Source organism: Mycteria americana, chromosome 8 (genome assembly GCF_035582795.1).
Source record: "Mycteria americana isolate JAX WOST 10 ecotype Jacksonville Zoo and Gardens chromosome 8, USCA_MyAme_1.0, whole genome shotgun sequence".
NCBI classification, from domain to species: Eukaryota; Metazoa; Chordata; class Aves; order Ciconiiformes; family Ciconiidae; genus Mycteria; species Mycteria americana.
The window spans coordinates 18,889,131-18,915,112 of NC_134372.1; the positions used below are offsets into that span (position 1 = coordinate 18,889,131).

The 25,982-nt window shown below is 38.5% G+C and overlaps 2 protein-coding genes across 3 annotated transcripts in view; both read left to right on the forward strand.

Annotated features, from left to right (window-relative positions):
• Positions 1-25,982, forward strand: part of SPDL1 (spindle apparatus coiled-coil protein 1) — a 367,882-nt gene that overhangs the window by 234,676 nt on the left and 107,224 nt on the right. The gene's annotated exons all lie outside the window — the stretch shown is intronic.
• DOCK2 (dedicator of cytokinesis 2) overlaps positions 1-25,982 on the forward strand; it is a 221,710-nt gene that overhangs the window by 190,837 nt on the left and 4,891 nt on the right. Inside the window, exons 39-49 of the mRNA XM_075511018.1 lie at positions 494-583; positions 1,925-2,029; positions 4,199-4,340; positions 6,046-6,127; positions 9,727-9,811; positions 11,377-11,463; positions 11,792-11,968; positions 13,322-13,405; positions 17,758-17,895; positions 24,280-24,407; positions 25,756-25,936. Of these exons, the coding sequence (XP_075367133.1) occupies positions 494-583; positions 1,925-2,029; positions 4,199-4,340; positions 6,046-6,127; positions 9,727-9,811; positions 11,377-11,463; positions 11,792-11,968; positions 13,322-13,405; positions 17,758-17,895; positions 24,280-24,407; positions 25,756-25,936 (1,299 nt within the window). The remainder of the gene's footprint in view (positions 1-493; positions 584-1,924; positions 2,030-4,198; positions 4,341-6,045; positions 6,128-9,726; positions 9,812-11,376; positions 11,464-11,791; positions 11,969-13,321; positions 13,406-17,757; positions 17,896-24,279; positions 24,408-25,755; positions 25,937-25,982) is intronic.

Here is a 25,982-nt window from a genome sequence, read left to right on the forward strand (position 1 = left end):
AGAGGTAGCTATTAAGTTGTGTGGAAAGAAACAAGCTGCTACTCTGGGCAAGTGGCAATTTAAGTCTTGTACTTTTTTAGCTGACTAGGAGAGCTGTCATATGCAAAGCTACCTATGATTATGTATGCTTCAGAATTTCTTGTAAAATGAGTTGTGTTTGTTTTAAGGAGAGGCAGGTGTTATGCACCTTAGTGATTTAGTCTTCTTTTTTAATGTATCTGAAAGGTTAGGTGATTTTTTATAATCTTATTGTAAGAATAAAGTAGGTTTACTTATTACTTCCTATAATAAACCATAAAACACTTCTATTTTTACATTAATCTGTTTTCCTAAAGTTTATGATTGCCTTGAGTCTTCCCTTCTAAATGTGCAGTTAATAAATGACTGTGATTTAAAGATAGTGTAATCAGTAAAACTGTAGTTAAACAGTGATGCATTAAAAACTTGTTTGTTGGTACTGGATTTACTTTTTGAATATATGATTGTATTGCAGATGTGGGAAGAAGCCATATCTTTATGCAAAGAACTTGCAGAGCAATATGAAAAGGAAGTTTTTGACTATGAACTTCTAAGTCAAAACCTGGTAAGATTACATACAGGTCTTCAAATTATTTCAGTCAGAGGAATTAGTACTTTTGAGCTACCAAATGATAGAGAAGCTTATGAGCTTGTTGTCTACAACTGATTTTTAATTCATTTGTCAAAGAGTTGCTATGTTTTATTGTAACAATACAGTGGTAAAGTAGAGATTCATAAGGAATTGTTTGTTAAAGTTGCATGGACATCTGCTTATTGAGATATTTTGAAACTTCTATAGATGAAATAAACATGTTCTCACTTAGTGCAATTTAAAGGCCATGTATAAAAGAAATATAAGAGGTTTTTGAGGCCTTTGCACTGCTTTAGGCTGGAAAAAGCACCTGGATACTTTTTTTGCTGAAATTTTTCTTTAAATTTTAGGAACTCGAATCTTAACAAGCCTAAAGAATTCTGTCTTAGTCAGGTACTGGGGAAGTAATACATCAAAAGGAATTAGAACTAGGTCCAAAGGCTAGAAGGAAGATTTTAAAGGAAGATTAAATGTTCAATTATTTGTTTTCATTAAAATTGAGTTAATCTAAAAAGAATCCCCTCCCCCACATATCTTCTTTTTTTCCACCTCCAAGATTCCACACTTACATGATCTTTAACAAATATTTAGGGCTCATTCAATAGATAACCCTGAATCTTCCACAAAGAAACTGTGGGAATCAAAACATGAGGTTCTTGAACAGTGTTGTGTATAAAGAAAGCTTTTTTTCCTCCCAATATATTCTGCTTTCATCATAAACTAAAAGATAAAAAAAATTATTTTTGCCAATTCCATTTAAGTTGCAGTGTTGCGTGTCTCATAGATATAACACAGGAAATAAAAATAATAAACCTAAATCACACTTAGTATTTTATGGAAGACATTGTTCTAAGCCCTTTACATGGTGTGTGTCCTTAGCATGATGCTAGGGCAAAAGTTTGAGTTGATCCATACCTCAGAAAACATTTGAGGTAGGGAGTTTTTCCAAATGTATTATCTCAGTAATGTTATCAGTTAAGTGTTTAAAGTGTTTGGTGTTTCCTTTTTTTTCTTTTCACGCTAGTGAATTAAAGGTAAGCCTGATTCTGAAGTCAAATAATAAAAATTGAAGCCATACACATTTAGCTATGTATTATATTTGCATATAAATGTAAACAATGTTTAATGTACCACAGCAGTGTCATGTGCATGTGCATGCTGATTATTGCTATAGCTTACCAACGGATAATTGATAGCTCTTGCATTTCCCCTGATAGCTGTAGTACATAGCATAGTACTACTGTAGAGGATAAAAAATAAATGGAAAAAAAAACCAAACCAAACAGAAGTAATTGCAGTTGGTTTTGCTTTCAGATTCAACAAGCAAAGTTCTACGAAAACATCATGAAAATTCTGAGACCTAAACCAGACTATTTTGCTGTTGGGTACTATGGCCAAGGATTCCCCACATTTCTAAGGGTAAACCTGTTTAAATTCTTACTTTTTTAATCTATTTTCATATGCTTCTAAAAATACAAGTGTACTCTACTAACGCAAGTGAGTCTTTAGAGATATTTACCATGGATTTAGTTTTGCTTGGATGCAGGACCGTAGTCAAAGTCTGAATTGTTACTTGTAAGAATACGCATGAAATGTTTTCAGATGCTTCTGAGTTGATTCTTTCTCTTAGTTTGTGGAAACTAGAAGACATATCAGGTAGCAAAGGTGATATATGAGAGCCAAATGCAGCAATATGATGTAATTTGGTATGGGCAACTCTTATGGTACATCTTTCTCAGTCGAGCCCCCACACAGGTTATTGATAACTAGCAGAATGTCATTAACTAACTTGTGTTCAAATTAAATTAAAAACTCTGTTTCACATGAGCTTGGTATTTTTAGTGTACCTTATAATGAACTGACAAGCATTTCAGATTTATATTGCTTCTCAGCTACAACTGAAATACATTGCGATTGTAGAAACAGCATATTTTTCAGACCAATGCACTCTATAGCCAAATATTGTGTCTTTAACAGTGGGAAATAATAGATAAGTAGGGTAGGGAAGAGTATAATATAGAGCAGGTGTGCAGTGATATTGAGCTGGTATATATTTCCTACTTATCTGATAAACAGCTTCCTGGGTTGGAGGTGACAGGTTTTTTTCCTAGCCCTTCATGGATTGTTCTATGGTGAATTTGTCCAGTTGCTTTCTGAACTGGTGGTCTCACAGTACACAACTGTGTGTGCTGGATATTTACTGTTGCCTGTTTTTTGTCATCTGATAATTTCTCTACACTAGTTCTTACAGAGAGACTGAACAGTTATTCTTTAATCACCTTCCTCATGCTGTTCATGACATACTGTTCCTTATAGTCTTGGTTTGTTTAAACATTGCTTCCACAGCAACCATTCCATGTGTTTTAACATCCTGGTTCCCTTGCTGTCCATTTTCTAGTTCATGAGATGGTAGGACAAGAAGTGTACATAGTATTTGAAATGTGGATACACTATTAATTTGTTCAGCATGATGCTGATATTTCTTCTTTTGTTCTCCTGTTTTCCTCATAATGACTGACGTTCAGATTGCTTTTTTGATCTCTAATATGCATTGAGCTGACATGTTCATACCAACTGTCTTGTGTTATTCTACGTTTTTTCCTGAATGGTAACAGCTAGTTGATATCTTAGGACAATTATGGTAAGTTTGAACTGTTTTCATTAAACAGATCTCTATACACTGAATCTACTCTCTCAGTTTTCTTTACTTTTCTCCATTTTTTACTACTGTGTGAGAAATCAAGAATCCAAAGGGTTTTTCAAGAAACCTGCCAAACTTAGGAAGTCATGCACAACTGGCTTTCACTTTAGTTTTTTAAAAAATCATTGCTTTCTTTTAACCATAGTAGTGCATGTCTTCAGAGCATAAAACTAACCTGAATATTTGATGTTTTCTTGTAGAGAAAAAAATCTTTTCTTACATACTACAATTAATATGGTAGCTTTTCTCACACTTGAAAAGCGATGAAAGATCTCTCTTTCCCAGTTTTGAAGGCCAAAGTTGCCTTGAAAACATTGGAAAAATACTGAAATGATATGCTAATATTACACCAAAGGAAGCACACACCTTTTGTTTCTGGTATTATAGAAGTATCCTGTTAAATGAAGCAAACTGAACCACAGATTTGGAGTTAGACTGTAATGTAAATGAGGACATTTCATAATAGCAAGGAGAAGGAGCAGGCAGAGGAAACCTATATATTGGTATTAGAAAGCTGTGAAACCTGGACCCAGAATGTATTTGAAAGCAAATCCTTTTACTTGACAGACAAGAAGAAAAGGAATATCAGTACTTTTCTTACCTCCCATTCTGATATTATTCTGCTCTACAGGAGCATCCTCAGTGGTGATGCCAATTTATCTTCATTCTGTCTAACAGCATAAAGTAGGATTTCTGGAGAGTCAGTGCTGCATTCCAGCACCTGGTCAAAATGGTGTCTTGCTTTATACTTCATTAATATTCAGAAAACAGTAACACTCATTCCAAAATTTGGAGACCCCATTGTGTCTTTGTACTTATAAACATGCATCTATAACTTCTGCCTCAGCATCATATAGCCCAAGAAATCAGCTATTTATTCCTTGCAGAACAAAGTATTCATCTATCGTGGGAAGGAATATGAGAGGAGAGAGGATTTCCAGGCACAGCTCATGAGTCAGTTTCCCAGTGCAGAGAAGATGAACACCACCTCAGCACCTGGAGAGGATGTGAAAAACTCTCCTGGTCAATGTATCCTTGAACACGTGGGAGATTACAGAATGAAGGCAGGTTGGAGAAACCTTGTTTTTAGCAAGATTTTATCTGCGTGGAATAATCATTTCCTAAAAAAGATGAAAGTTTATTAATGTGGCAGCTCAGTTTGCAGTTTTACTTATCTCTTGCATGTCTTCTATGGTTTGTCCCTAAGATGTTTGCTCCTGTTTTTCTCACAATTCTAAGGAGTCTGTCTCTTTCAATCATCATAGAATCATAGAATCATTTAGGTTGGAAAAGACCCTTAAGATTGAGTCCAATCATAAACCTAGTCCACCACTAAACCATGTCCCTAAGTGCCACGTCTACATGTCTTTTAAATACCTCCAGGGATGGTGACTCAACCACTTCCCTGGGCAGCCTGTTCCAGTGCTCGATAGCCATTTCAGTGAAGAAAATTCATTCAAGTTCATTCATGGTTTACCTTTATTTTCTTCAAATGGCAAAAACAGTGATGAACACTTGAACTGGCCAAGTTGAAAGCAGCAAATTGTCTATTATCTCACCTTCCTAGCTGTTGTGTCTTGATATTAAATTAATTCCTTCCTTGAACATTGTTCTGACTGGCACTGCACTTGAGTATCACCTGCATTTCTTGGCAACATAAATATGCCTTATGTCACTCAGAAATTTTCCTAGGAAAATTAATTCATAAACATCATTAGCCACCTTTTAGAATGACCTAAATTATTCTTGTTTAGAAGTACTCTAACAGTTGCTTGCAAACATTATCTTTTTCTTCATGTTCTGAGTTAAATCATTACTGGCTGAGCAGATATGAGGTCACCTCATTGTATCAGACATTTTTTTTCACATCTTGATTTTCCTTTATTAATTTTCAAGGTAATGTTGTAACACTTCACATGCTCTGTTGAGTATTCTGATGGAACCTGCTAGAGGCGAAAAGGAATACTGCTTTCTTTTCACACTGTTGGGACTGAAGCAGAGAGTATTACAGGCTTGTCTAAAATAGTACATTAAGCTTGAGAGCCAAGCTCTCATAAGTCTGGCTTGTGTCTTAACTAATTTTTTTTTTTGAGATCATATGCTTCAGTCCTTTCTTAAAGTAGAATTTGCTCAAGTCTATTTGCACCTAACAGGAGATAGGTGCCACTTATGCACTTAAGAAAAAGCTATGGAATCTAACCAGAGGGAATGAGTTTCAAATATACTGAAATATCTAAGAATATGACATATTTACTTACAAATACAGTATTCAGATTAAAAAATAAGAGTTCCATAGAAAAAGGAAATCTCAAGTAAAAGGGCTGCTCAATTACAGATTTCAAAGATGAAATGCTAAACATCATGACATTATGCATGCCTAAAGCAAAATAGTGAAACTGTTAACATCAGATGTTGTTGATGTTATTTTTGTAAGTTGACTGGGCTTTAAAATTTAATGAATGATTCAGTGTGATAAATTCAGCTACATATATTCAAGCTCAGTAAATAATAAAAATATGCAGTTCAAAATTAATATTAATATATATTCATTGGTTACTACTGGCATATTTTTCCTTTTTTGGCCAAGAAAGCTCCACAAATGAACCCCTGAACCTTGCAGACTTTTCACCAGGAAATATCTTTTTTTCTTATTATTTTTATTTTTATTTCCCCCGCAGCCTACAATATTTCATACTCACAGTTAATAACATGCCCTTAACTTTCACGATTTCAGATATCCAGTGTTTTACAGTGCAACCAGTCCTGGAGGAGCAACCTAGATTCAAAAATAAGGCAGTACCTGATCAAATTATGAAGTAAGTGAATTTCTGTAATAGATAATATAATGAAAGTCAGTCCATATTCCTAAACCGACAACCATTATTTTGTGAACTCAGTCATTTGCCAATGAATCTTAGCGCTTCTATTGTCTTAGTTTACTGACAATTTAGTATTCCCTAGCAATTTCATGAAAGAACATCTACCCATCTACCACTTAAGGAATAGCATATAGTTACAGGGTGGGGAGATAGAATCCATGCTTTGAGTTCAAGTTATTGCGTTTTCAACACAGCTTCTTAGACAACTGTTGGAGAGGGGGATCTTAGAGGTGATTGGTAGTATGAGAATGGTTGAGTTGAAGGCTCTTGTACACCAGAATCTTGTTATGACTCACCTTGCCAGGTGCAAAAGACATGGTGGCAAAATGGTTTCCATTGGTACTGTGGTCAAGATTTTGTAAAGGAATAAAGGAAATGAATTGTCCAAAGTATTTTGAGAACAGACTGACTAATATTTCCAAACTCCTAATCCATTGTAGAACAGGTTGAATTTATTATATTCTCCTAATTAAGTGTTCTGACTACATGTGTGAAAAGTGATGGTTCATTCTAATAGTTGATGCCAAAACTGCATACAGTACCTACTGGAATATTGGCTGACTTCAGGCTTGTGAGATTTTTGGCTCCAAATCCATCAATATATAAAGGGGTATTATGTAAGAAAGATGGAGAGAGACGTTTCACCAAGGCCTGTAGTGACAGGATGGGAAGCAATGGTTTCAAACTGAAAGAGGTCAGATTTAGATTGGATATAAGGAAGAAATTCTTTACTATGAGGCTGTTGAGACACTGGAACAGGGTGTCCAGAGAGGTGGTAGATGCCCCATCCCTGCAAGTGTTCAAGGCCAGGTTGGATGGGGCTCTGAGCAACCTGATCTAGTGCAAGATGTCCCTGCCCATGGCAGGGGGGGTGGAACTAGCTGACCTTTAAAGGTTCCTTCCAAGTCAAACCATTCAATGATTTATATGTTTGCAAACATGGTAAATTGTTGTGGTTTAACCCCAGCTGGCAACTAAGCCCCACACAGCTGCTCGCTCATTCCCCCCCCAGTGGGATGGGGGAGAGAATCAGAAGAGTAAAAGTGAGAAAACTCGTGGGTTGAGATAAAGACAGTTTAATAGGGAACGCAAAAGCCACGCACGCAAGCAAAGCAAAGCAAGGAATTCATTCACTACTTCCCATGGCAGGCAGGTGTTCAGCCATCTCCAGGAAAGCAGGGCTCCATCACATGTAATGGTTACTTGGGAAGACAAAGGCCATCACTCCAAACGTCTCCCCCTTCCTTCTTCTTTCCCCAGCTTTATATGCTGAGCATGATGTCATATGGTGTGGAATGGCCCTTTGGCCAGTTTGGATCAACAATCCTGGCTGTGTCCCCTCCCAGCTTCTTGTGCACCTGGTAGAGCATGGGGAGCTGACAAGTCCTTGGCTAGTGTAAACATTACTTAGCAACAACTAAAACATCAGTGTGTTATCAAAACTGTTTTCAGCACAAATATAAAACATAGCCACATACTAGCTACTATAAAGAAAATTAACTCTATTTAACTCCCAGCCAAAACCAGCACATCAATAAAAGCTGTTGCTTATCACTAACACCTGAATGAAAAATTCCAAGATAGTATTTGTTAGCTTGTAACTTAAGGACAGCAAAAAGTACAAGCATCATCAGTTAAGGCAGGCCATATTTTCTCCCTGTTCTTGCCAGTGCCTTGTAAAAACACAAGGTATAACTCTATCTCCCTAATTGAAACTGGTTAAAACAGGCATCTTAAGCTAAAATTTCTCCAGGTAAACTGAGGCACCTGCATTTTTAATGCAAGAGAGGCTTTGCAATGCCTCCACACTTAAACAAAAAAACCCTCAGACTAAACCCTTTAATGACACTTGTATTGTCACTTTCCAAAAAGAGACTGAAGACAGAAGGCTTCTTTTTACCAGCTGAGGTCATTTCTCACTGTTCCACAGCTGGATTCAAACCAGATGTCACCTTTGTCTGCAGCCTTCTTTATAGAATCTTTACAGAAATTGCAATTGATTCAGAGTGGAAAAATAATAATCACCTCCCCACATACACCAAAATAAATAAAGCAGATACAAGCACAGGTCTTGTACTACAAGATTTAAAAAAAAAATAAAATTAAAAATAATGAACTGTGGTCCCAATTTCAACTTGAATTCATTTTAAAATCAGTAACTGAAAGATAGCTTATAAAGCTGGTCCTGTTTGACTAGATTTCAGAATAGTGCCAGCCACATTTTGAACTTTTAACAGTTTTATTTAACGAAGTGCTCCACATAAAGTACAATCTCTTGTCATATGGAAGACTTTGTAATTGTTTGTCTCAGCTGAAGAATTCAATAAAACTGCTGATTTCATCTGGTCTTAGAGATTTATTTCTATGAGTGTACTTTATGGGTGTTTGTTAGTTACAGTAATTGATGGCAATGCAGTTATTCTATCAAAGAGCTCAAAAATATCTGTCCTTTCAGATGGAACTGTATAAAGTGATCTGACTAAGTGTGGCAGTATTTTCCACTTTCTTTTCTTTATTGATGAGGATAATCTTAGTAGTTTGGATCAGAAATCCTAGGTTCATATGAAATAACATACCAGAAGTTTGCTTAGCTCAACTGTTTGGGGTGTCTCCATTTATTTCTTTCTCCAGGCTTCCAAAACATGGCTTGGTTTTACTGTAAGATGTTTCTGAGATATATTTTTGCTCTGCAAAATTATACTTAACATGGCTTTAAATTTAATTCATCTTTAAAACAAAAACTAAAAACCAAAAGGAGATATTTTTCTGTGGACAGCAAAATACTTAGCCAAAACTGTGCAATCTCTATTCTTTTAAATTAGCCACTGCTAAAAGCCAAGTGGTTACATATTTAGTGGAAATATGTGCTCACAGTGATTGAGAAAGTTTCATTAGCTAAATAGAATAGACCATAACATGAATTTGCAACAGATTCTTTACATTGATGTCCCCCTCTACACGTATTTCTATATATTTTCTTATCTATTACAAGAAATTGTTATTAATGGCTTCAAATGTTTAGTTTATTGAATAACTATTGTTCTGCATTGTGAGCAGAATTGTTAGACGTGATTTGGCCTGCTCCGTGAATGAAAAATCGCATGCATTTCCATCCAGGTGAATATATCCGTTCTGTTCAGCCAGTTATTTTTAACAAAATATACTCCTTTTGTATGCCATTATAAAGCAGGCAAGCAGTGTGCATGCCACAGCAAGAATACAGGAAAGTAAAAGTCTTTTCTAGACCTTCTTCTGTAGGTTTTAACGTTAATCTGGAAGTTCTGGAATTTTTTAAACTGGAAACTACACCCAGTCACAAGCTGAAGCTTAATACTTGTAAAATACTGTGTGTTGACCCTGATTTATAGATAAAGTAGTTGTCTCCTGAGTTTTCAGTAAAGTGCTTTTTTTCTGAGCAGTAAATTTGCTTTTAATTAAAAACTCAACTGATTCAAAAAGAAATATTTCACTGTGATGATAAGATCCATAAATTTCTGAATTCTGTATTTTACAACAGTCTTTTTTAAATCTTTCAGTTTTTATAAGTCCAATAATGTGCACCGATTCCACTATTCAAGACCAGTCAGAAAAGGATCTGTTGACCCTGAAAATGAATTTGCTGTAAGTAAATGAATGACAGGGTGATGGATACAGTTCTGGCAGCTGTGACTGAATTTTGATCTAGATCCTTTCTTAGTATCAGATTACTCTTTACAGACACCCTAACTTTAGGATCTGGTTCAAAAAAACAAACGCAAGATTTCTCTGTTTCAGCACTACTCCTATGTACTTACTTAATGATACATCACTGTTTCAATTGCAGGTAAACATTATGTAGTTGAGTATGTTCAACACATTTCTGTTAAGCAGTAACATTTTCTGGTACAGATTTTCATTATGAAACAAGATGACATGTAATAAATATCAAATGGTTTGCCTCTTGTAGTTTATAACACTTTTGTCAGCTGCCAGCTTGGCAGTCAGAGGTGTGTGTTGTCTGCTTTCATCAGTCCTGTGAAATCTTGACAGACTAGAGTACTACCTATGTCATTTTTATTCCCATGCATAATGGTGTAATGCTGAGAAATAGTCTTAGTTGTTCAAATACTCTAGGAAATCTGCAACATGATAAATTATTTTTCAGTGTTGTGCATAAAAATGTGGTAAGTTTCTATATTTTAATTTTACAGATACCTGATATTTTACAGTTTGTCATGAAAACCATACCATCCCATATTTATGGCTAAAGCTGTGCTCTTGGGATACTGATGGGAAAAGCCATTTATTTCAAAAATTTACACTTTCTGTTATGTGCATGCTGATTAGTAATGTCAACAGTGTCGTGTAAGGGGCTTCTTACCTGCTCTTAAATTAAATGCTTCAGATGCACAATCTACCCTGACATCCCAGCTTTGCGCTGTATTGTCAAGACCCATGATGCACATTGGCTTCCTTTGCAAACTGGAGAGTTTTGAAACCATTTCTGAATATACCTTGAAATGGTTTTACAAAAATTAAATTGTTAATGTTTTCATTGCTGATGATAATAGATAATATGCCTACTTACTTCAGATTGGTGGAAATTGGGATATTTAAAGTACGTCTTAATTGCATTCATTATTATGTTTCTCGGTACTGGCAGTTTAGATGAGCTGACATTGGTAAAATAAGGAGCAGTAAGGTAAATGAACTAGTGGCATTTTAAAATACCAACAGCTAGTCTTGTTCAGAAGAGGAAAAAGAAAGGAAAAAAAAAAAGAAATAATGCTGGCAAGTTGTTATAGGGCTATTACTGCTTTTAATTGCAGAAATACATTTCAAAAGTGGAGGGAGGAAGTATAATCTGGGTAGAGGTGAGAGTAGGTCATTCAATCTGTCATTCAATCGTTCAATTATAGTCATTCAATCTGTAATGGCAAAAGTAGAAATAGATACTAAAAGATTCAAGGGTAATTTTCTTTTTACTCTGCTTTGTACAGGCTTAGTGCCTGAAGATGACCTAATCTGAAATCAGAAAAATGATTTGTGCAAATTGCTGTGCTAGATTCATTTTGCAGTGTCTTTTATGCAAAAATGTGCATATGTTTTCCATCTACATTCTTTTCACTCTGACATTTCAGAAAGCAGAAAAGATTAAAGTTTAAATCCTGAAGTATCATTTTATCCCTGCTATGTTTTTTTAATAGTCTATGTGGATTGAGAGAACATCATTTGTTACAGCATACAAACTTCCTGGAATTTTACGATGGTTTGAGGTTGTCTCCATGTCACAGGTGTGTATTAACATGCTAAGAACCCGTAAAACATGTATCTGTGTGAATCCTCATGTACAAAATAGTTTGCAATTTATCACACAAGGCTATTGTTATTTACTTACTTTTATACATACAAAACTATTATTACTTATGTTTTATCTTTCTACTGCTGGAATCAATATATTTTACATCAGATTTATAGTTTCAGGACCAAGTCCTAAGAGAATTGAACAAATCTGTGTTGGTTTGCTGAATTGTAAGAATTATTCATATACATGAAGTTTTATAAAACCAAAAAGACTTTTTATGTCTTTATAAACCTTAGAAGTCTTTTGTTTCTTTATAGACTACAATTAGTCCTTTAGAGAATGCTATTGAGACTATGTCCACGACAAATGAAAAAATTTTGATGATGATTAACCAATACCAGAGTGATGAGAACCTTCCTATTAATCCACTTTCTATGCTTCTGAATGGAATTGTTGACCCAGCTGTTATGGGTGGCTTTGCTAAATATGAGAAGGTAAGAGCTTTTAAGTCAATGCAAACATATTCAGGTATATTATTTCATAATCCTCCCTTTTTTCAAAGTGGCAGTGGAATGTGGCCTGGGAATATGAAAACCATAACTCTACCGATTAAGAGATCCTCATATCCTGGTCACATCTGTCTTTGAAAGCAGAAACTAGCAAACTAGAATAACTGAAGCTCAATATTAATTGCAGTTATGAGGGTTTTTTCATATACATGTGAGACAAGATACCCCCTTTGTAATGAAGTAGGCTCTCACACATCAAAAGATTTGGTCTGGAGTAAATGAATCAAGTTTATCCTACAGTAGGTCTGGAGTATTTAGATGTGGGTTAGAATTAAACCATCATCAGGTTTGCTCAGTAACTGCAGTCATTCTGCATAGCAGGTTTTGTTCTTAAAAAATGGGAATACAGGTAAAAACTGTTCCAGCAATACATGGAAAATGGAATGTCTTCAGGAACTGAAGTGTAGAAAATTTGTCCCTAAGGCCACCTTGTGAAGGCGGAGCAGGAGAGAAAGCAAGAATGTTAAAAACTCATATAAATTTAAATTCTAAATTATTAATTATTAAAGTTTTGAATGAAAATGAATGCAGGGTTACCCCACAGCTATGGAGCTCTATTATTTCTGCCTGCCATTTCCTGATGAAAAGCATGTGCCGTGCTCAGTAGGCTCAGCATATCAGATAGACTCGGATAGTGCTGAAAAGATGCCATATATCTATATATGTATACATGTATGCACATAAATTATATGTGGTAAGCACGGCATATTCTGGAGGAGTATGACTTATGCTATGTTAGTCCTAAAGTATCATTTGTTTAGATATTTGGCAGTCATGGACAAGTAGCTACATTCTTCTTTTGTATCTGGGAGAGAAAATCTTTGGGCAGCAAATGGCAGTGTGTATGCAATATCTGGCTCTGTTTATCTATGAGGGAGGTCAATTTCTTTATTGTATAACATTGGCTAATGTCAATAAGCAGGGTACTTACCCTACTAAATGATCATTTATCAATGTAAATCACGATACTCCAAATTTGTGCCTTTTTAGTTTCAGTGCAAGCTTAATAAAACCAACAATAATTGGGTTTCATAGTAAGGGTCCCAAACTCAGAAGTGTTGGATAAAGACTGAATATATTTTAACAAAAAAGAGCACCTCAGTTCTCAACTGTTATAATAAGGAATTATCACTAGCAGCATCTGGTTAAGGAGCATGCATATGTCTCTCTTATTTGATGACCAATATTATGGTCACCAGCTGGAGTCAATGGAATAATCACTGATTTCTTTACCTGTCAAAATGATGGACTGATTTTTTTCTTTTTTTTTGGTCTAAGGCTTTCTTTACAGAAGAATATATCAGAGACCATCCAGAGGATCAAGAAAAGCTGAACAGACTCAAAGATCTAATTGCTTGGCAGGTAACTTCTTACAGACAGCAGTCATCTGAGGCTTCATCAGCTATTCCTTTCTTCTGTTCCTTTCTAGCAGAGAACATAGCATTTAGATGATTGTGTCATTTTTACTAGGTTTTGGTGGTGTTTTATTTGGGGTTTGGGTTTGTTTTTTTTTTTTGGGGGGGGGGGTGGTGGTGGTGTTTGTTTGTTTGTTTGTTTTTACTGTTTCCCCAAAGCAGGGAAGGGTAGAAGAATGAGAAGATTCTTCTTACAAACTTCCTGCCTAGTTTTGTCATGAATTCATAGTATTTTTTTAAAAAGGGACTCATAGTAAAATATTCTCTTTTAGACTAAACCTTCTGTTTCAGAGTATGTATAGCTGTAAAAGGACTATCTATTTATTATCCTATGTAGATATTAATAGTTTCCCTTAAGTAGGAAAAAAGGACTTCAATTCCTTCAATTTTAATGTGCCTAACAGGAAGCATGTATTCCATTAGTAACCCACTAAGATCACTGACGAAACAGCATAGCAATAATTCCTCACCCTCTGATGTGGCATGTGATTGATAAAACATTCTTGGGGATCTAAGTGATCCTGTCCTTCAGGTTTTTTAAAATCTGGACAAATGGCTTAATTACAAAAATCACATTGTATTTCCTGAGGAGTATCATCATTATAGTGTCCATTAAGAGTTAGATGAAATGCTACCAGAATTGGGGGAATTACCCATATATCTCCTTACATCCTAGGGAAAGCAGTAGGCCAGAAAAGTACTTTGTAGAACACATCATTTGAAACGGTTTATCAAAAGCCACATATAGTTGGCTACATTTATGGTTAAAAGGGTCAGTATTTCAAACTCAGGTTGTATTCCTGGAGACAAAACTGAGAGCATGACAAAATTCATAAGGACTTCATGAATTGCTGGGAAAACAAGCATTTGCAAATGTCAGAAATTTTCTTGGGAAATAACTGTTTCCTAGAGGTGGGTGTTTGTTCTTGTTGTTTGTTTGTAAGGGGGTTTTTTTGCTTTAGAAACCTTAATGGAATGCTAGTTGCTCACAGGAGTTATTTTCATGCTCAGTGACCCTTCAAGATTGGTGCTATGTGTCTTTTGTGTGACAAATAGCATGGCAGACCATTAGTAAATATTTTTAAGCTATATCTCCAGAGGAAAACCGAATATCTGCCTATACTAGCAGCACTGAGATTTTGGGGTTTTTTTATTCATTATTATATTATTTTATATATAGTGTACATATGATAACCTGCAGAACCCTTTTGTCCTCAAAGAAGAAAATGTACCTACAGGAGGTGGTAGCAGAAAAAACTTTGGTTTTGCTGAGATTCATGGGAAAATGGCTCTTTTCATTGACCTAAGCATTTGTTATGATAATGGAGGGAAGAAAAACATGACCTCAAAAATTATCAATCCTATTTGCATTATCTAGTCCAAATAGAAATTATTGCCATCAATATATGGCAAACTGAATGACTATGAGAGAAGAGACTTACATTTTTGCACATAATAGTTTGATAAGAAATGACTAACTGCTAAGTCCTCCGAAATGTAGGTGACTTAAGAGAGAAAGAACTGTTTTCTCTATAAATAAATGGGCATAGGAATTGCTGTAACAAGGCATAATATATTGATCTCCCTTTCAAGAGGGATGTTATGAAATAGTGTGAGTTAATCTGGAATTTTACTATCAGAAGTGAATGGCTCAAGATATCTCTCATCATGTTCCGTGTCTCATTCTTTGTACTAACTCACTAAAAAATTCTTCCTCATTGATTTAATCTTATGCCATCCTTGTGAGAGGGCTACAGGATCCTGGGCTGCATCAAAAGAAGCATAGTCAGCAGGTCAAGGGAGGTGATTCTGCCCCTCTGCCCTGCTCTGATGAGTCCCCACCTGGAGTACTGTGTCCAGCTCTGGAGTCCTGAACACAGGAAAGACATGGACCTGTTGGAGCAGGTCCAGAGGAGAGTCACAAAAATGATCAGAGGGATGGAACACCTCTCCTGTGAGGGAAGGCTGAGAGAGTTGGGGTTGTTCAGCCTGGAGAAGAGAAGGCTCCAGGAAGACCTTATTGTGGCCTTTCAGTACTTAAAGGGGGCTTATAAGAAAGATGGAGACAGACTTTTTAGTAGGGCCTGTAGCGACAGGACAAGAGGTGATGGTTTTAAACTAAAAGAGGGTAGATTCAGAGTAGATATAAGGAAGACATTTTTTACAATGAGGGTGGTGAAACACTGGGACAGGCTGCCCAGAGAGGTGGTAGATGCCACATCCCTGGAAACATTCAAGGTCAGGTTGGACGGGGCTCTGAGCAACCTGATCTAGTTGAAGATGTCCCTGCTTATTGCAGGAGGGTTGGAGTAGATGACCTTTAAAGGTCCCTTCCAATCCAAACTATTTGATAATTCTATGATTCTATCTCTGTTTCATAGATGAGAAACAGGAAGAATTAACCATTTATTCCTCTCTCAGCCTTGAAATAAATCTTCCAAATGCTTTTAATGGAATATTTTTGTACTATTTTCTTAATGTTTTTGAAGTTTCTTCCTGTTTCATTTTTGATTCATCTCAGTTTGGTTATTAGTTTGAGTCACGAACCTTTACAGCTTTCTCCTGCATCGTTGCCCACCTCAGGCTCTGTAGATGGTTGCTTTCTGACCATCAGAGGAACGCAGTGGATGTAGTGGTATAAATTGACCATAATATCATCTGGCATAAGGAAATTAAGTGGTAATTTATACCTATCCCTGTAAATCCCTCTAGAGAGGACAGACAGATCTGTCTATAATAGATGGGCTTTAACACTATGTTTTTTAAAGTTATATTGATATTGAACTTCTATAAAATATGATCAAGTCAATGGGCGGACCAATATATACAATATTAATAGTATTTATAGGGTCAGAACACAAAAAGGAAACATGGAATCTAAGTGGATTTTACGAAAAAGCCCCAAACATTAATGCAAAATAGCTAAAAGTCAATGGTAAAGCAGTTAGAAAAGATTACTGGCAGAAGGGTAGCTAAAAGTACATTGCACAAATCTCATAAATCACCATCTTCAAAGACTGAAGAGTAATGAAATGACTTTGTATTTTAAAGAGAAGCACTACAAAGTTTCTCTTTGTGAATACATTTATTATTAATTAAACAGCATGTCAAAGTGTGCTGTCCATTATCTTTGAAGATAAGATTTGTTTGCTTTTAACTGGATATTATTACACTAGTATAACAGCAAAGATGATAATAACAATATAATAGCAAAGGAAAACATTGTAGGGAAGAGGTTTTAGAAAGGTAGTATTACTATCATATTTGCTTCATTATAAGATTTTTTTTTTTTTTTTTTTTGTAAGCAAGCCATTCCTTCTGACAAAGGAGAAGGATTTTTTTTTTAAGAAATTCAAGTGGAGGGAGGTATTTAATGAATGGATAGACCTTTCCCTAACCTTTTTATCAGATGTTCTCTTTTAAGGGAGTAGGTATGTATACTCCTACTCCCTCACTCTCCACCCCCAGTTTTTAAGAACTATTGTTATGTACCTTCTTTCAACTCTAATAGGAAGAATCAGAGATCTTAACCCCTTTGGTTACTTGTCACTGACCCCAGCCTAAAGGATGAGCAGCAAAAAAGAAAAGCACAGGGGTAAAACTGGGCAAAGTCAGCCTGGTTAGTGCAAGCTGCCTCTGTTCGTGGCTTGAAGTTGTTAATTTTTGTATTGAAGCATTGTCTCACTGAATTTTTCTTGAGATGTGGGGAGTACAGAGGAAGTCTGCAGAGTAAAACCGAGGAGAAAGGAAGAAGTCGTCTTAAGTAACCAGGCATTAACATATCAAATTGCTGCAGCAATTGTCAAAGTGATCACATGATTAAGCCCCCAGTAGACTGATTTAAACCTTTCCCAGTCACTTAATCCTCCATTTTGAAAGAGAAGAGTTTGAAACCACCTGCCTGGAATCCACTTGGATATTTTTTCATCCCTACCTCCTTGCTTGTAAACTATGGCAGGCACCTTCATAAGCAGGTGGGCTAGTAGTCTAAGAATTTTTTAAACTCTCGCATGGTGTGTTTAATCTCATGAGGGATTAACATTAAAATACATAGAAGAGAGAAAACAAACACTATGAGGCAGCCAACATTCTTCAAAAATTTACTGAGCAAGCCCATTTTTCAAGAGCCCTTTCCATCTTGTAGTTGCTGCTAAAAGCTGAGATCAACTGACAAATCCATCTGCCAATCCCAGTAAGAGTTTTGCAGTTGACTTAGCAGATACTTCAAATGGAGCTAGAGGGGTTGTCAGACCCAGTTTAATATTCTCACTTTTTTTCTTCCTTTTTTCCCTCTTCAAGATACCTTTCCTTGGGGCTGGAATTAAAATTCATGAAAGAAGAGTTTCTGATAATCTTCGTCCTTTCCATGACCGTATGGAGGAATGTTTCAAGCATTTAAAAGTTAAAGTGGAAAAACAATATGGAGCCAGAGAATTGGTATTGCTCTCCTTTTTAAGCTCTTCTTGCAATTTCTCTTTACTTAATACATTGTTCTTCTAAACAAAAACGCATACTAAACGTTTGTTGCTTGTGGGATTTGTTGTGATCTGAAGGTAGTAGGACCTGAGTTTTATAGTCAGAGTTGATTAAATTCTTGGACATATCAAATATTCCTCATTCTGGAAGATGTGGAGTATTTTATTACATCTATTAAAATTGCAATTCTTTGCTGCCTTATTAAGGAAGTAAAAGCAAATTCTCATGTTTCTTCTCTTTGTAATTTTTCTTAGTGGTTTAGGGCTTTGATCTGCAACTGATGTCTCCCTGTGCTAGCCACTTCCAGCTGTGTTCTGAAGTAAAACCTATGATGTGTATAATATTATAAATATTAGTTGAGACCAAACTGAAATATATGGGAATTGAAGGATAACTTCTAAACACAAGCTCTCCAGACAATTCTCAAATAAATAGTCTATCTGAGCTTGTGCGGGCTAGCAAGAATTATGTTGGCTGGATTTTGTGATTAAATACCAGTGGCTTTGGAAATTATTTTATGCTGTTGCTTTCAGCATTGATGATTTTATAAGAGGATTTATTTCTTCTGTTATAGGGGAAAAAGTAGCAAGTTTCTAATGTAAATTTTGGATATTGTGCTGTGTTACACACCAATATGATGAAAATTTTGTATATTTATCTCAGAATGTTTTTCTTATTTTCACTCCCATGCCACCATCCTTGGAATAATAGAGAGACTGTAATCCACAATTAGCAATCTTGCCTGATGTTTGAACCCTTCAGCACTCTTACAGATCAGAACTTAAAAAAAGCAACCTATTTAAAATTTTGCAAGAGCAGAGAATGTACTTTGTGAGTGGCACCACTGCCATTTTATTATGTCTGACTCTCCCTGGTGGCTGGCTTGAGCTTTTTTGTTAAAAAAAGCTGTTCACGCACGTCTCGCTGTTCGCGCTTGGCAGCTGTGCGGACAGCTGTGTGAGGTGCGACCAGGTGGATGATTTGCTCTGCATGGTGGCAGAGCTACAGGAGGAGGTAGAAAGGTTAAGGAGCATCAGGGAGGCTGAGAAAGAGATCGACTGGTGGTGCCATGCTCTGCCCCCCTGAGACAGGAACAGGAACAGCAGCAGCCACCAGTAAAAACCCACGATCAAGGGGATCCTCTATCCCCCCCCCACCGGGCTGAAGGCAGCAGCTCAGAGGAGGAGAGTGAATGGAGGCGAGTCCATGCTCGTGGCAGCAGGCGAAGGCCCCCCCTGCCCACCTCGCCCCCCCACGTGCCTCTGTACAACAGGTATGAGGCCCCGGAGGTGGAAGGCCAGTCAATGGAGGATGGGGACGACAGTCTGTCTACACCAGAGGTGTCACCCAGGTCAGAACAACGTACCTCTCGTATTAACACCACCTCCACAAGGAAAAGAAGACGGGTTACAGTTGTGGGTGACTCCCTTCTGAAGGGAACCGAGGGTCCGATATGCCGGACAGACCCTCCTCTTAGGGAAGTCTGCTGCCTCCCTGGGGCCCGCGTGAAGGATGTCATGAGGGTACTCCCTAGCCTGGTACGGCCCTCGGACTATTACCCCCTACTGCCCTTCCATGTGGGGGGTGATGAGGCTGCAACACGAAGTCCCAGGGCGATCAAAAGAGACTTCAGGGCCTTGGGACGGCTAGTAAGGGACTCTGGAGCACAGGTTATTTTCTCCTCTCTCCTTCCCATTGTGGGCAGCGACACAAGAAGGAACAGAGACACCCAGTCTATTAACGCATGGCTCTGTGGCTGGTGTCATCACCACGGATTTGGTTTTTTTGACAACGGGATGGCCTACACAGCACCGGGTTTGCTGGCGTCTGATAGGATTCATCTTTCTCAAAGGGGAAAGAGAATCTTTGCTCAGGAACTTGCAGGGCTCATCAACAGAGCTTTAAACTAGACTCGAAGGGGGAGGGGGGATAATATCAGGCTTGCCCAAGAGAAGCTGAGGGACGATGTGCCACGGTTAGAGGGAGCGGGTGCCAGCGAGGGCACTCGGCCTGTGTCTCCGAGATGTGCGGGGTACGCTGGGGCACAGCCGAAGTCGAACAGAGTTGAGCTAGGGGATACTGAGGCAATAGGAGCCAAGAGGGAAATGTCGGTGAAACGCCTCAAAGCATGCAAGGGGTGTTCTTCTATGAAGGAAACACAGACGACAGCCCAGCCGAAGTGCCTCTACACCAATGCACGCAGCATGGGCAACAAGCAGGAGGAGTTGGAAGCCATTGTACGTCAGGAAAACTATGATATGGTTGCTATCACGGAAACGTGGTGGGATGACTCGCACAACTGGAGTGCGGCGATGGATGGCTATAAACTCTTCAGGAGGGATAAGCGAGGCAGGAGAGCTGGTGGGGTAGCCCTATACATCAGGGAGAGTCTGGATAGTTTAGAGCTTAATGATGGTGATGATAGGGTGGAGTGTCTATGGGTAAGAATCAGGGGGAAGGCCAACAAGGCAGATATTGTGGTGGGAGTCTGTTACAGACCACCCAACCAGGATGAGGAGACAGATGAACTATTCTATAAGCAGCTGGGAGAAGCCTCACGATCGCTAGCCCTTGATCTTGTGGGGGACTTCAACCTGCCGGATGTCTGCTGGAAATACAATACAGCAGAGAGGAAACCGCCTAGGAGGTTCCTGGAGCGTGTGGCAGACAACTTCCTGACACAGCTGGTGAGGGAGCCAACTAGGGAAGGTGCCCCGCTGGACCTGTTGTTCACGAACAGAGAAGGACTTGTGAGCCATGTGATGGTTGGAGGCCGTCTTGGGCAGAGTGATCACGAAATGATGGAGTTTTTGATACGTGGAGAAGCGGCGAGGGGGGTCAGCAAAACTGCCACCTTAGACTTCCGGAGGGCGGACTTCAGCCTGTTTAGGAGACTGGTCGAGAGAGTCCCCTGGGAGGCAGCCCCAAAGGGCAAAGGAGTCCAGGAAGGCTGGACATTCTTTAAGGAGGAAGTCCTAAAGACACAAGAGCGGGTTGTCCCCAGGTGCCGAAAGACGAGCCGATGGGGAAGAAGACCAGCCTGGCTGACTGGAGAGCTCTGGCTCGAACTCAGGAAAAAGAGGAGAGTCTATGACCTCTGGAAGAAGGGGCAGGCAACTCAGGAGGACTACAAAGGTGTAGCAAGGCTGTGCAGGGAGAAAAGTAGAAGGGCCAAAGCTGAGCTAGAGCTCAGTCTGGCTGCTGCTGTAAAAGACAACAAAAAACACTTCTTCAAATACATTAGCAGCAAAAGGAGAACTAAGGAGAATCTCCAGCCCCTAGTAGATGGGGGAGGGAACACAGTGACCAAGGATGAGGAAAAGGCTGAGGTACTTAATGCCTTCTTTGCCTCGGTCTTTAATAGCAGGGCCAATTGTTCTCTGGGTAGCCAGCCCCCGGAGTTGGAAGATAGGGACGGGGACCAGAATGGAGCCCCCATAATCCAGGGGGAAATGGTTAGTGACCTGCTGCACCACTTAGACACTCACAAGTCTATGGGACCTGATGAGATCCACCCGAGAGTACTGAAGGAACTGGCAGATGTGCTCACCAAGCCCCTTTCCATCATTTACCAGCAGTCCTGGCTAACTGGGGAGGTCCCTGCTGACTGGAGATTAGCTAATGTGATGCCCATCTTCAAGAAGGGCCAGAAGGAGGACCCGGGGAACTACAGGCCTGTCAGCCTGACCTCGGTGCCGGAGAAGCTGATGGAGCAGATCATCCTGAGTGCCATCACACGGCATGTAGAGAATAACCAAGGGATCAAGCCCAGCCAGCATGGGTTCAGGAAAGGCAGGTCCTGCTTGACCAACCTGATCTCCTTCTACGACAAGGTGACCCGCCTAGTGGATGAGGGATAGGCTGTGGATGTTGTCTATCTAGACTTCAGTAAAGCCTTTGACACGGTTTCCCACAGCATTCTCCTGGAGAAACTGGCTGCTCATGGCTTGGTCAGGTGTCCTCTTCGCTGGGTAAAGAACTGGCTGGACAGCCGGGCCCAAAGAGTGGTGGTGAATGGAGTTTACTCCAGCTGGCAGCCGGTCACAAGCGGTGTTCCCCAGGGCTCTGTGTTGGGGCCAGTTCTGTTTAATATCTTTATCAATGATCTGGACGAAGGGATCAAGTGCACCCTCAGTAAGTTTGCAGATGACACCAAGTTGTGTGGGAGTGTTGATCTGCTGGAGGGTAGGAAGGCTCTGCAGAGGGACCTGGACAGGCTGGATCGATGGGCCGAGGTCAATTGTATGAGGTTTAAACAAGGCCAAGTGCAAGGTCCTGCACTTGGGCCACAGCAGCCCCATGCAATACTACAGGCTTGGGGAAGAGTGGCTGGAAAGCTGCCTGGCAGAGAAGGACCTGGGGGTGTTTGTTGACAGCCGCCTGAATATGAGCCAGCAGTGTGCCCAGGCAGCCAAGAAAGCCAACAGCATCCTGGCTTGTATCAAAAATAGTGTGGCCAGCAGGACTAGGGAAGTGATCGTGCCCCTGTACTCGGCACTGGTGAGGCAGCACCTCGAATACTGTGTTCAGTTCTGGGCCCCCCACTACAAGAGAGACATTGAGGTGCTGGAGTGTGTGCAGAGAAGGGCAACGAAGCTGGTGAAGGGTCTGGAGCAGAAGTCTTATGAGGAGCGGCTGAGGGAACTGGGGTTGTTTAGCCTGGAGAAAAGGAGGCTGAGGGGAGACCTTATTGCTCTCTACAACTACCTGAAAGGAGGTTGTAGAGAGGTGGGGGTCGGTCTCTTCTCCCAGGTAACAAGTGATAGGACAGGAGGAAATGGCCTCAAGTTGCACCAGGGGAGGTTGAGACTGGATATTAGGAAATTTTACTTCACTGAAAGGGTTATCAAGCATTGGAACAGGCTGCCCAGGGAAGTGGTTGAGTCACCATCCCTGGAGGTATTTAAAGGACGTTTGGATGAGGTGCTTAGGGACATGGTATAGTGGTGGTCTTGGTAGTGTTAGGTTTATGGTTGGACTCGATGATCTTAAAGGTCTTTTCCAACACATACGATTCTGTGATTCTGCGATTCTGTGATTAAAAGAAAGGAAAAAAAAAAGTTATGCAGCTATTGTGTCTTTATCACAAGATTCTGGCCATTCAAAGGATAAGCAGCATGTAAACTCATTGCATGTAAACTCTGCAAAACACTTGAAAATAATTCTTGAAACTACAAACGTTTCCAAATCTTCTGCTAGACATCAGAGTCTTAGTGAGAGAAACAAAGTATTTGGGAATTTGGGATATGAAATTACACATAAATTTTTAATATCTTCTGTATAATCAGAACAAAACCCTTTTTAAAACCCTGTTTAAAAAACATTTTATATGAAATGTTTTTAAAAGTTGTTCACATCCTGTTTGTAGGATAGAAATTGAAGTAGGCTGGAAAAGTAGTTTATGGCATGCATGCCCCATGAAATTCTCAAAAACCTGCCTCATATCATGACACTGTGATGAGCTAACTAGGGGGAGGCATGCTCATCCCAGGAAATACTTGAACAGAAAAAGAGAGAAGAGCTAACTGCACTCTACAATTTTAGATCCCAGAATTCATCTCTAAAGAAAGAAAACAGTTCTAGCATTAGCCAAGAAATGTGATCCTTGTCTCTACCTTATTAACAAGAGTAACAGGAAAGCATTTGGAAATAAGTTAGAATATTTCAGTTAACTTTGTACCAGGCTACAAAGCCTAAATAACCATCAACATTAAGCTGAATATTTCCAATATGATAGCTAAATCTTCTTCAAGAAGATTTGGAGTGATATCTACTTTTCTTCCTTCCTCTGCAGAACATACCAACTTCAAGCTCTGCAGAGAGAGATTGTGCAGCATATATGGCTTTGTGCAATATGGATACATGATGCCCTGGAGAATCCTCCTGTTCTTCCTGTCTGGCTATTAGGGAAATATGAATTTTGTCCAATGTTTGCAAAATTATAACTAAAAAAGGCTAGATTAACCTATAGAGATGGCAGAACCTGTTGTATTGAAGACAGAGCATGATAAGTGTCTTTGAGCAAGGACTAACTAAATCTATTTGCCCAAGCAAGTACTTCAGTGGCATGCCCCAGGTCTGTTCAAAGTAAGATCAGCAGACACTGTTTCTCTTAATTTCTTTTTCAAACGTACAGTTAATTATGTCAATTGTAGTTTATTTAGCTACTCATTGTATCATTGAGTTTGAGAGGTCTTAGGCTGTAGCCAGACAGAAGAAACAGAGTAACTAATGGTAGCCAAATGTTAAAACATCTGTGTTATCTTCAAGACCTAGTGAAAAGGGATGAAATGAGGTTCACACAAAGTTGTTTGATAGAAAATGTTTCTCTTTTCCATCCTGTAGCCAGATTTTGATGACAAGAGAGTAGGACGGCCAAGATCAATGCTGAGATCCTATCGTCAGTTATCAGTTATTTCACTGACTTCCATGAATTCAGACTGCAGTACTCCAAACAAAATTGCTTCAGAAAGGTAGGTTATGAATACAATATAAATTTTCTTTCAATCCTGGTTTTTAACCAGTTTTATGGGATGAAACTAAAAGATTAAAAAAAAAGGCATTCAAGGATAAAGACTACTAGCAGTCTCTTCAGACTATGCCAAAATTATTTTTAACTGTAGCTATCACTTCCTCCAGGCTTAAAGCTACAGTATTTCAACCTTAATAGACAAAATATACTCAACTCTCACTGAAAAAAGTGACATTTCATTTTCAAGAAACAAGTATTCTAAAATTTAAATGACATTTCAAAAAAATACAGAGATCTGCGGTTTTTGCAAGTTTCTTTTTATACAGCTTTTAACTTAATTAGCATCTTTTTGCTTGTAAAAATTAGCGAGGAAGAGGACAACCTTTACAAACTTACAAGTAAGGAGGTGGAACATTTTAATAAAGCCTGTAGTAATGTAAAATGCTTTGCTTAATATGCTTTCTTAACTGCAGCACTGGGAAGCATAAAGACTTTTAAGTTTGAGAGAACAGTTATAGGTGTATTGATTAACTTTTTAATCCACAAATTGTTTTGATCACTTTATAAATTATCCTTTGGGCACAAAGAACTACACTTAAGCAGCTGAATCATGCACCCATTTTTAATTCTTATGATGCTAGTTTGTTTCTAGGAAGCACAGGTCAACAAATTCACCATACTACTTGATTTATCAATTTTGATGTTGTAAAATAAGTTCAGCCCCATGTTCAATAGGCTAATTACATCAGCCTATTGGGAGTAAAGCCAGGACAATTTCACATTTGTTTTTGTTTTTTTTTTTTAATGAAGAATAGCCCAATTTTTAAACTATAAAAATGAGAGGAAGAGAGGAGGTTTTTTTTTTTTTTTTGTCACTGGGTGTGTGCGTTGTTGTCCAATATGGTGAAATAAATAGGAGGATGCATTTAAAACATGACAATAAATAGTAATACTCTGTTCCACTGTTTTCAACAACCAAAATAGCATGTCTTGCTTTCAGCACCATCATCACCGCACATAAACTTGCCATATGAGCTCTAACTCTGTTTAGTTTAGGAGTTCTTAAGCTAATGCACAAATCTTTAAAGAGAGATTTGCACTCTTGTTAATATTTTACATTCTTTGCAACATTTTAAGATGACATCATACCTCCTGAAGGCATCTTATTTGTATCTACAGCTGCCAGCTGAAGCACATCATGTACTTTTTGTCAATAGTTTGCAAGGCTGCATAGAAAGTCAAAGGAAAGGATGACCTGCATTTACATTTCATGGGGAAATGAAATCAGAATACCAGTGGCTTTTAAAATATCACTCAGCAACTTGTACTTTTCTCTTTTGCTCCTGCAGCTTTGATCTGGAAGTAGTGCTACCAAAGCAAGTAAAAGCAGAATCAGAGGAGACTGCTCTGCAAATTAATCCTCACCCTGAAGTAAAGATGAGAAGGTCCAAAAAAAGAACAAAAAGAAGCAGTGTGGTGTTTGCTGATGAGAAGACAGCACCTGATACTTCTATCTCTGACATGAAATGTGTATGTTACTGATTTAGAGTAGTATTTTATAATCCATAAAGAAGAA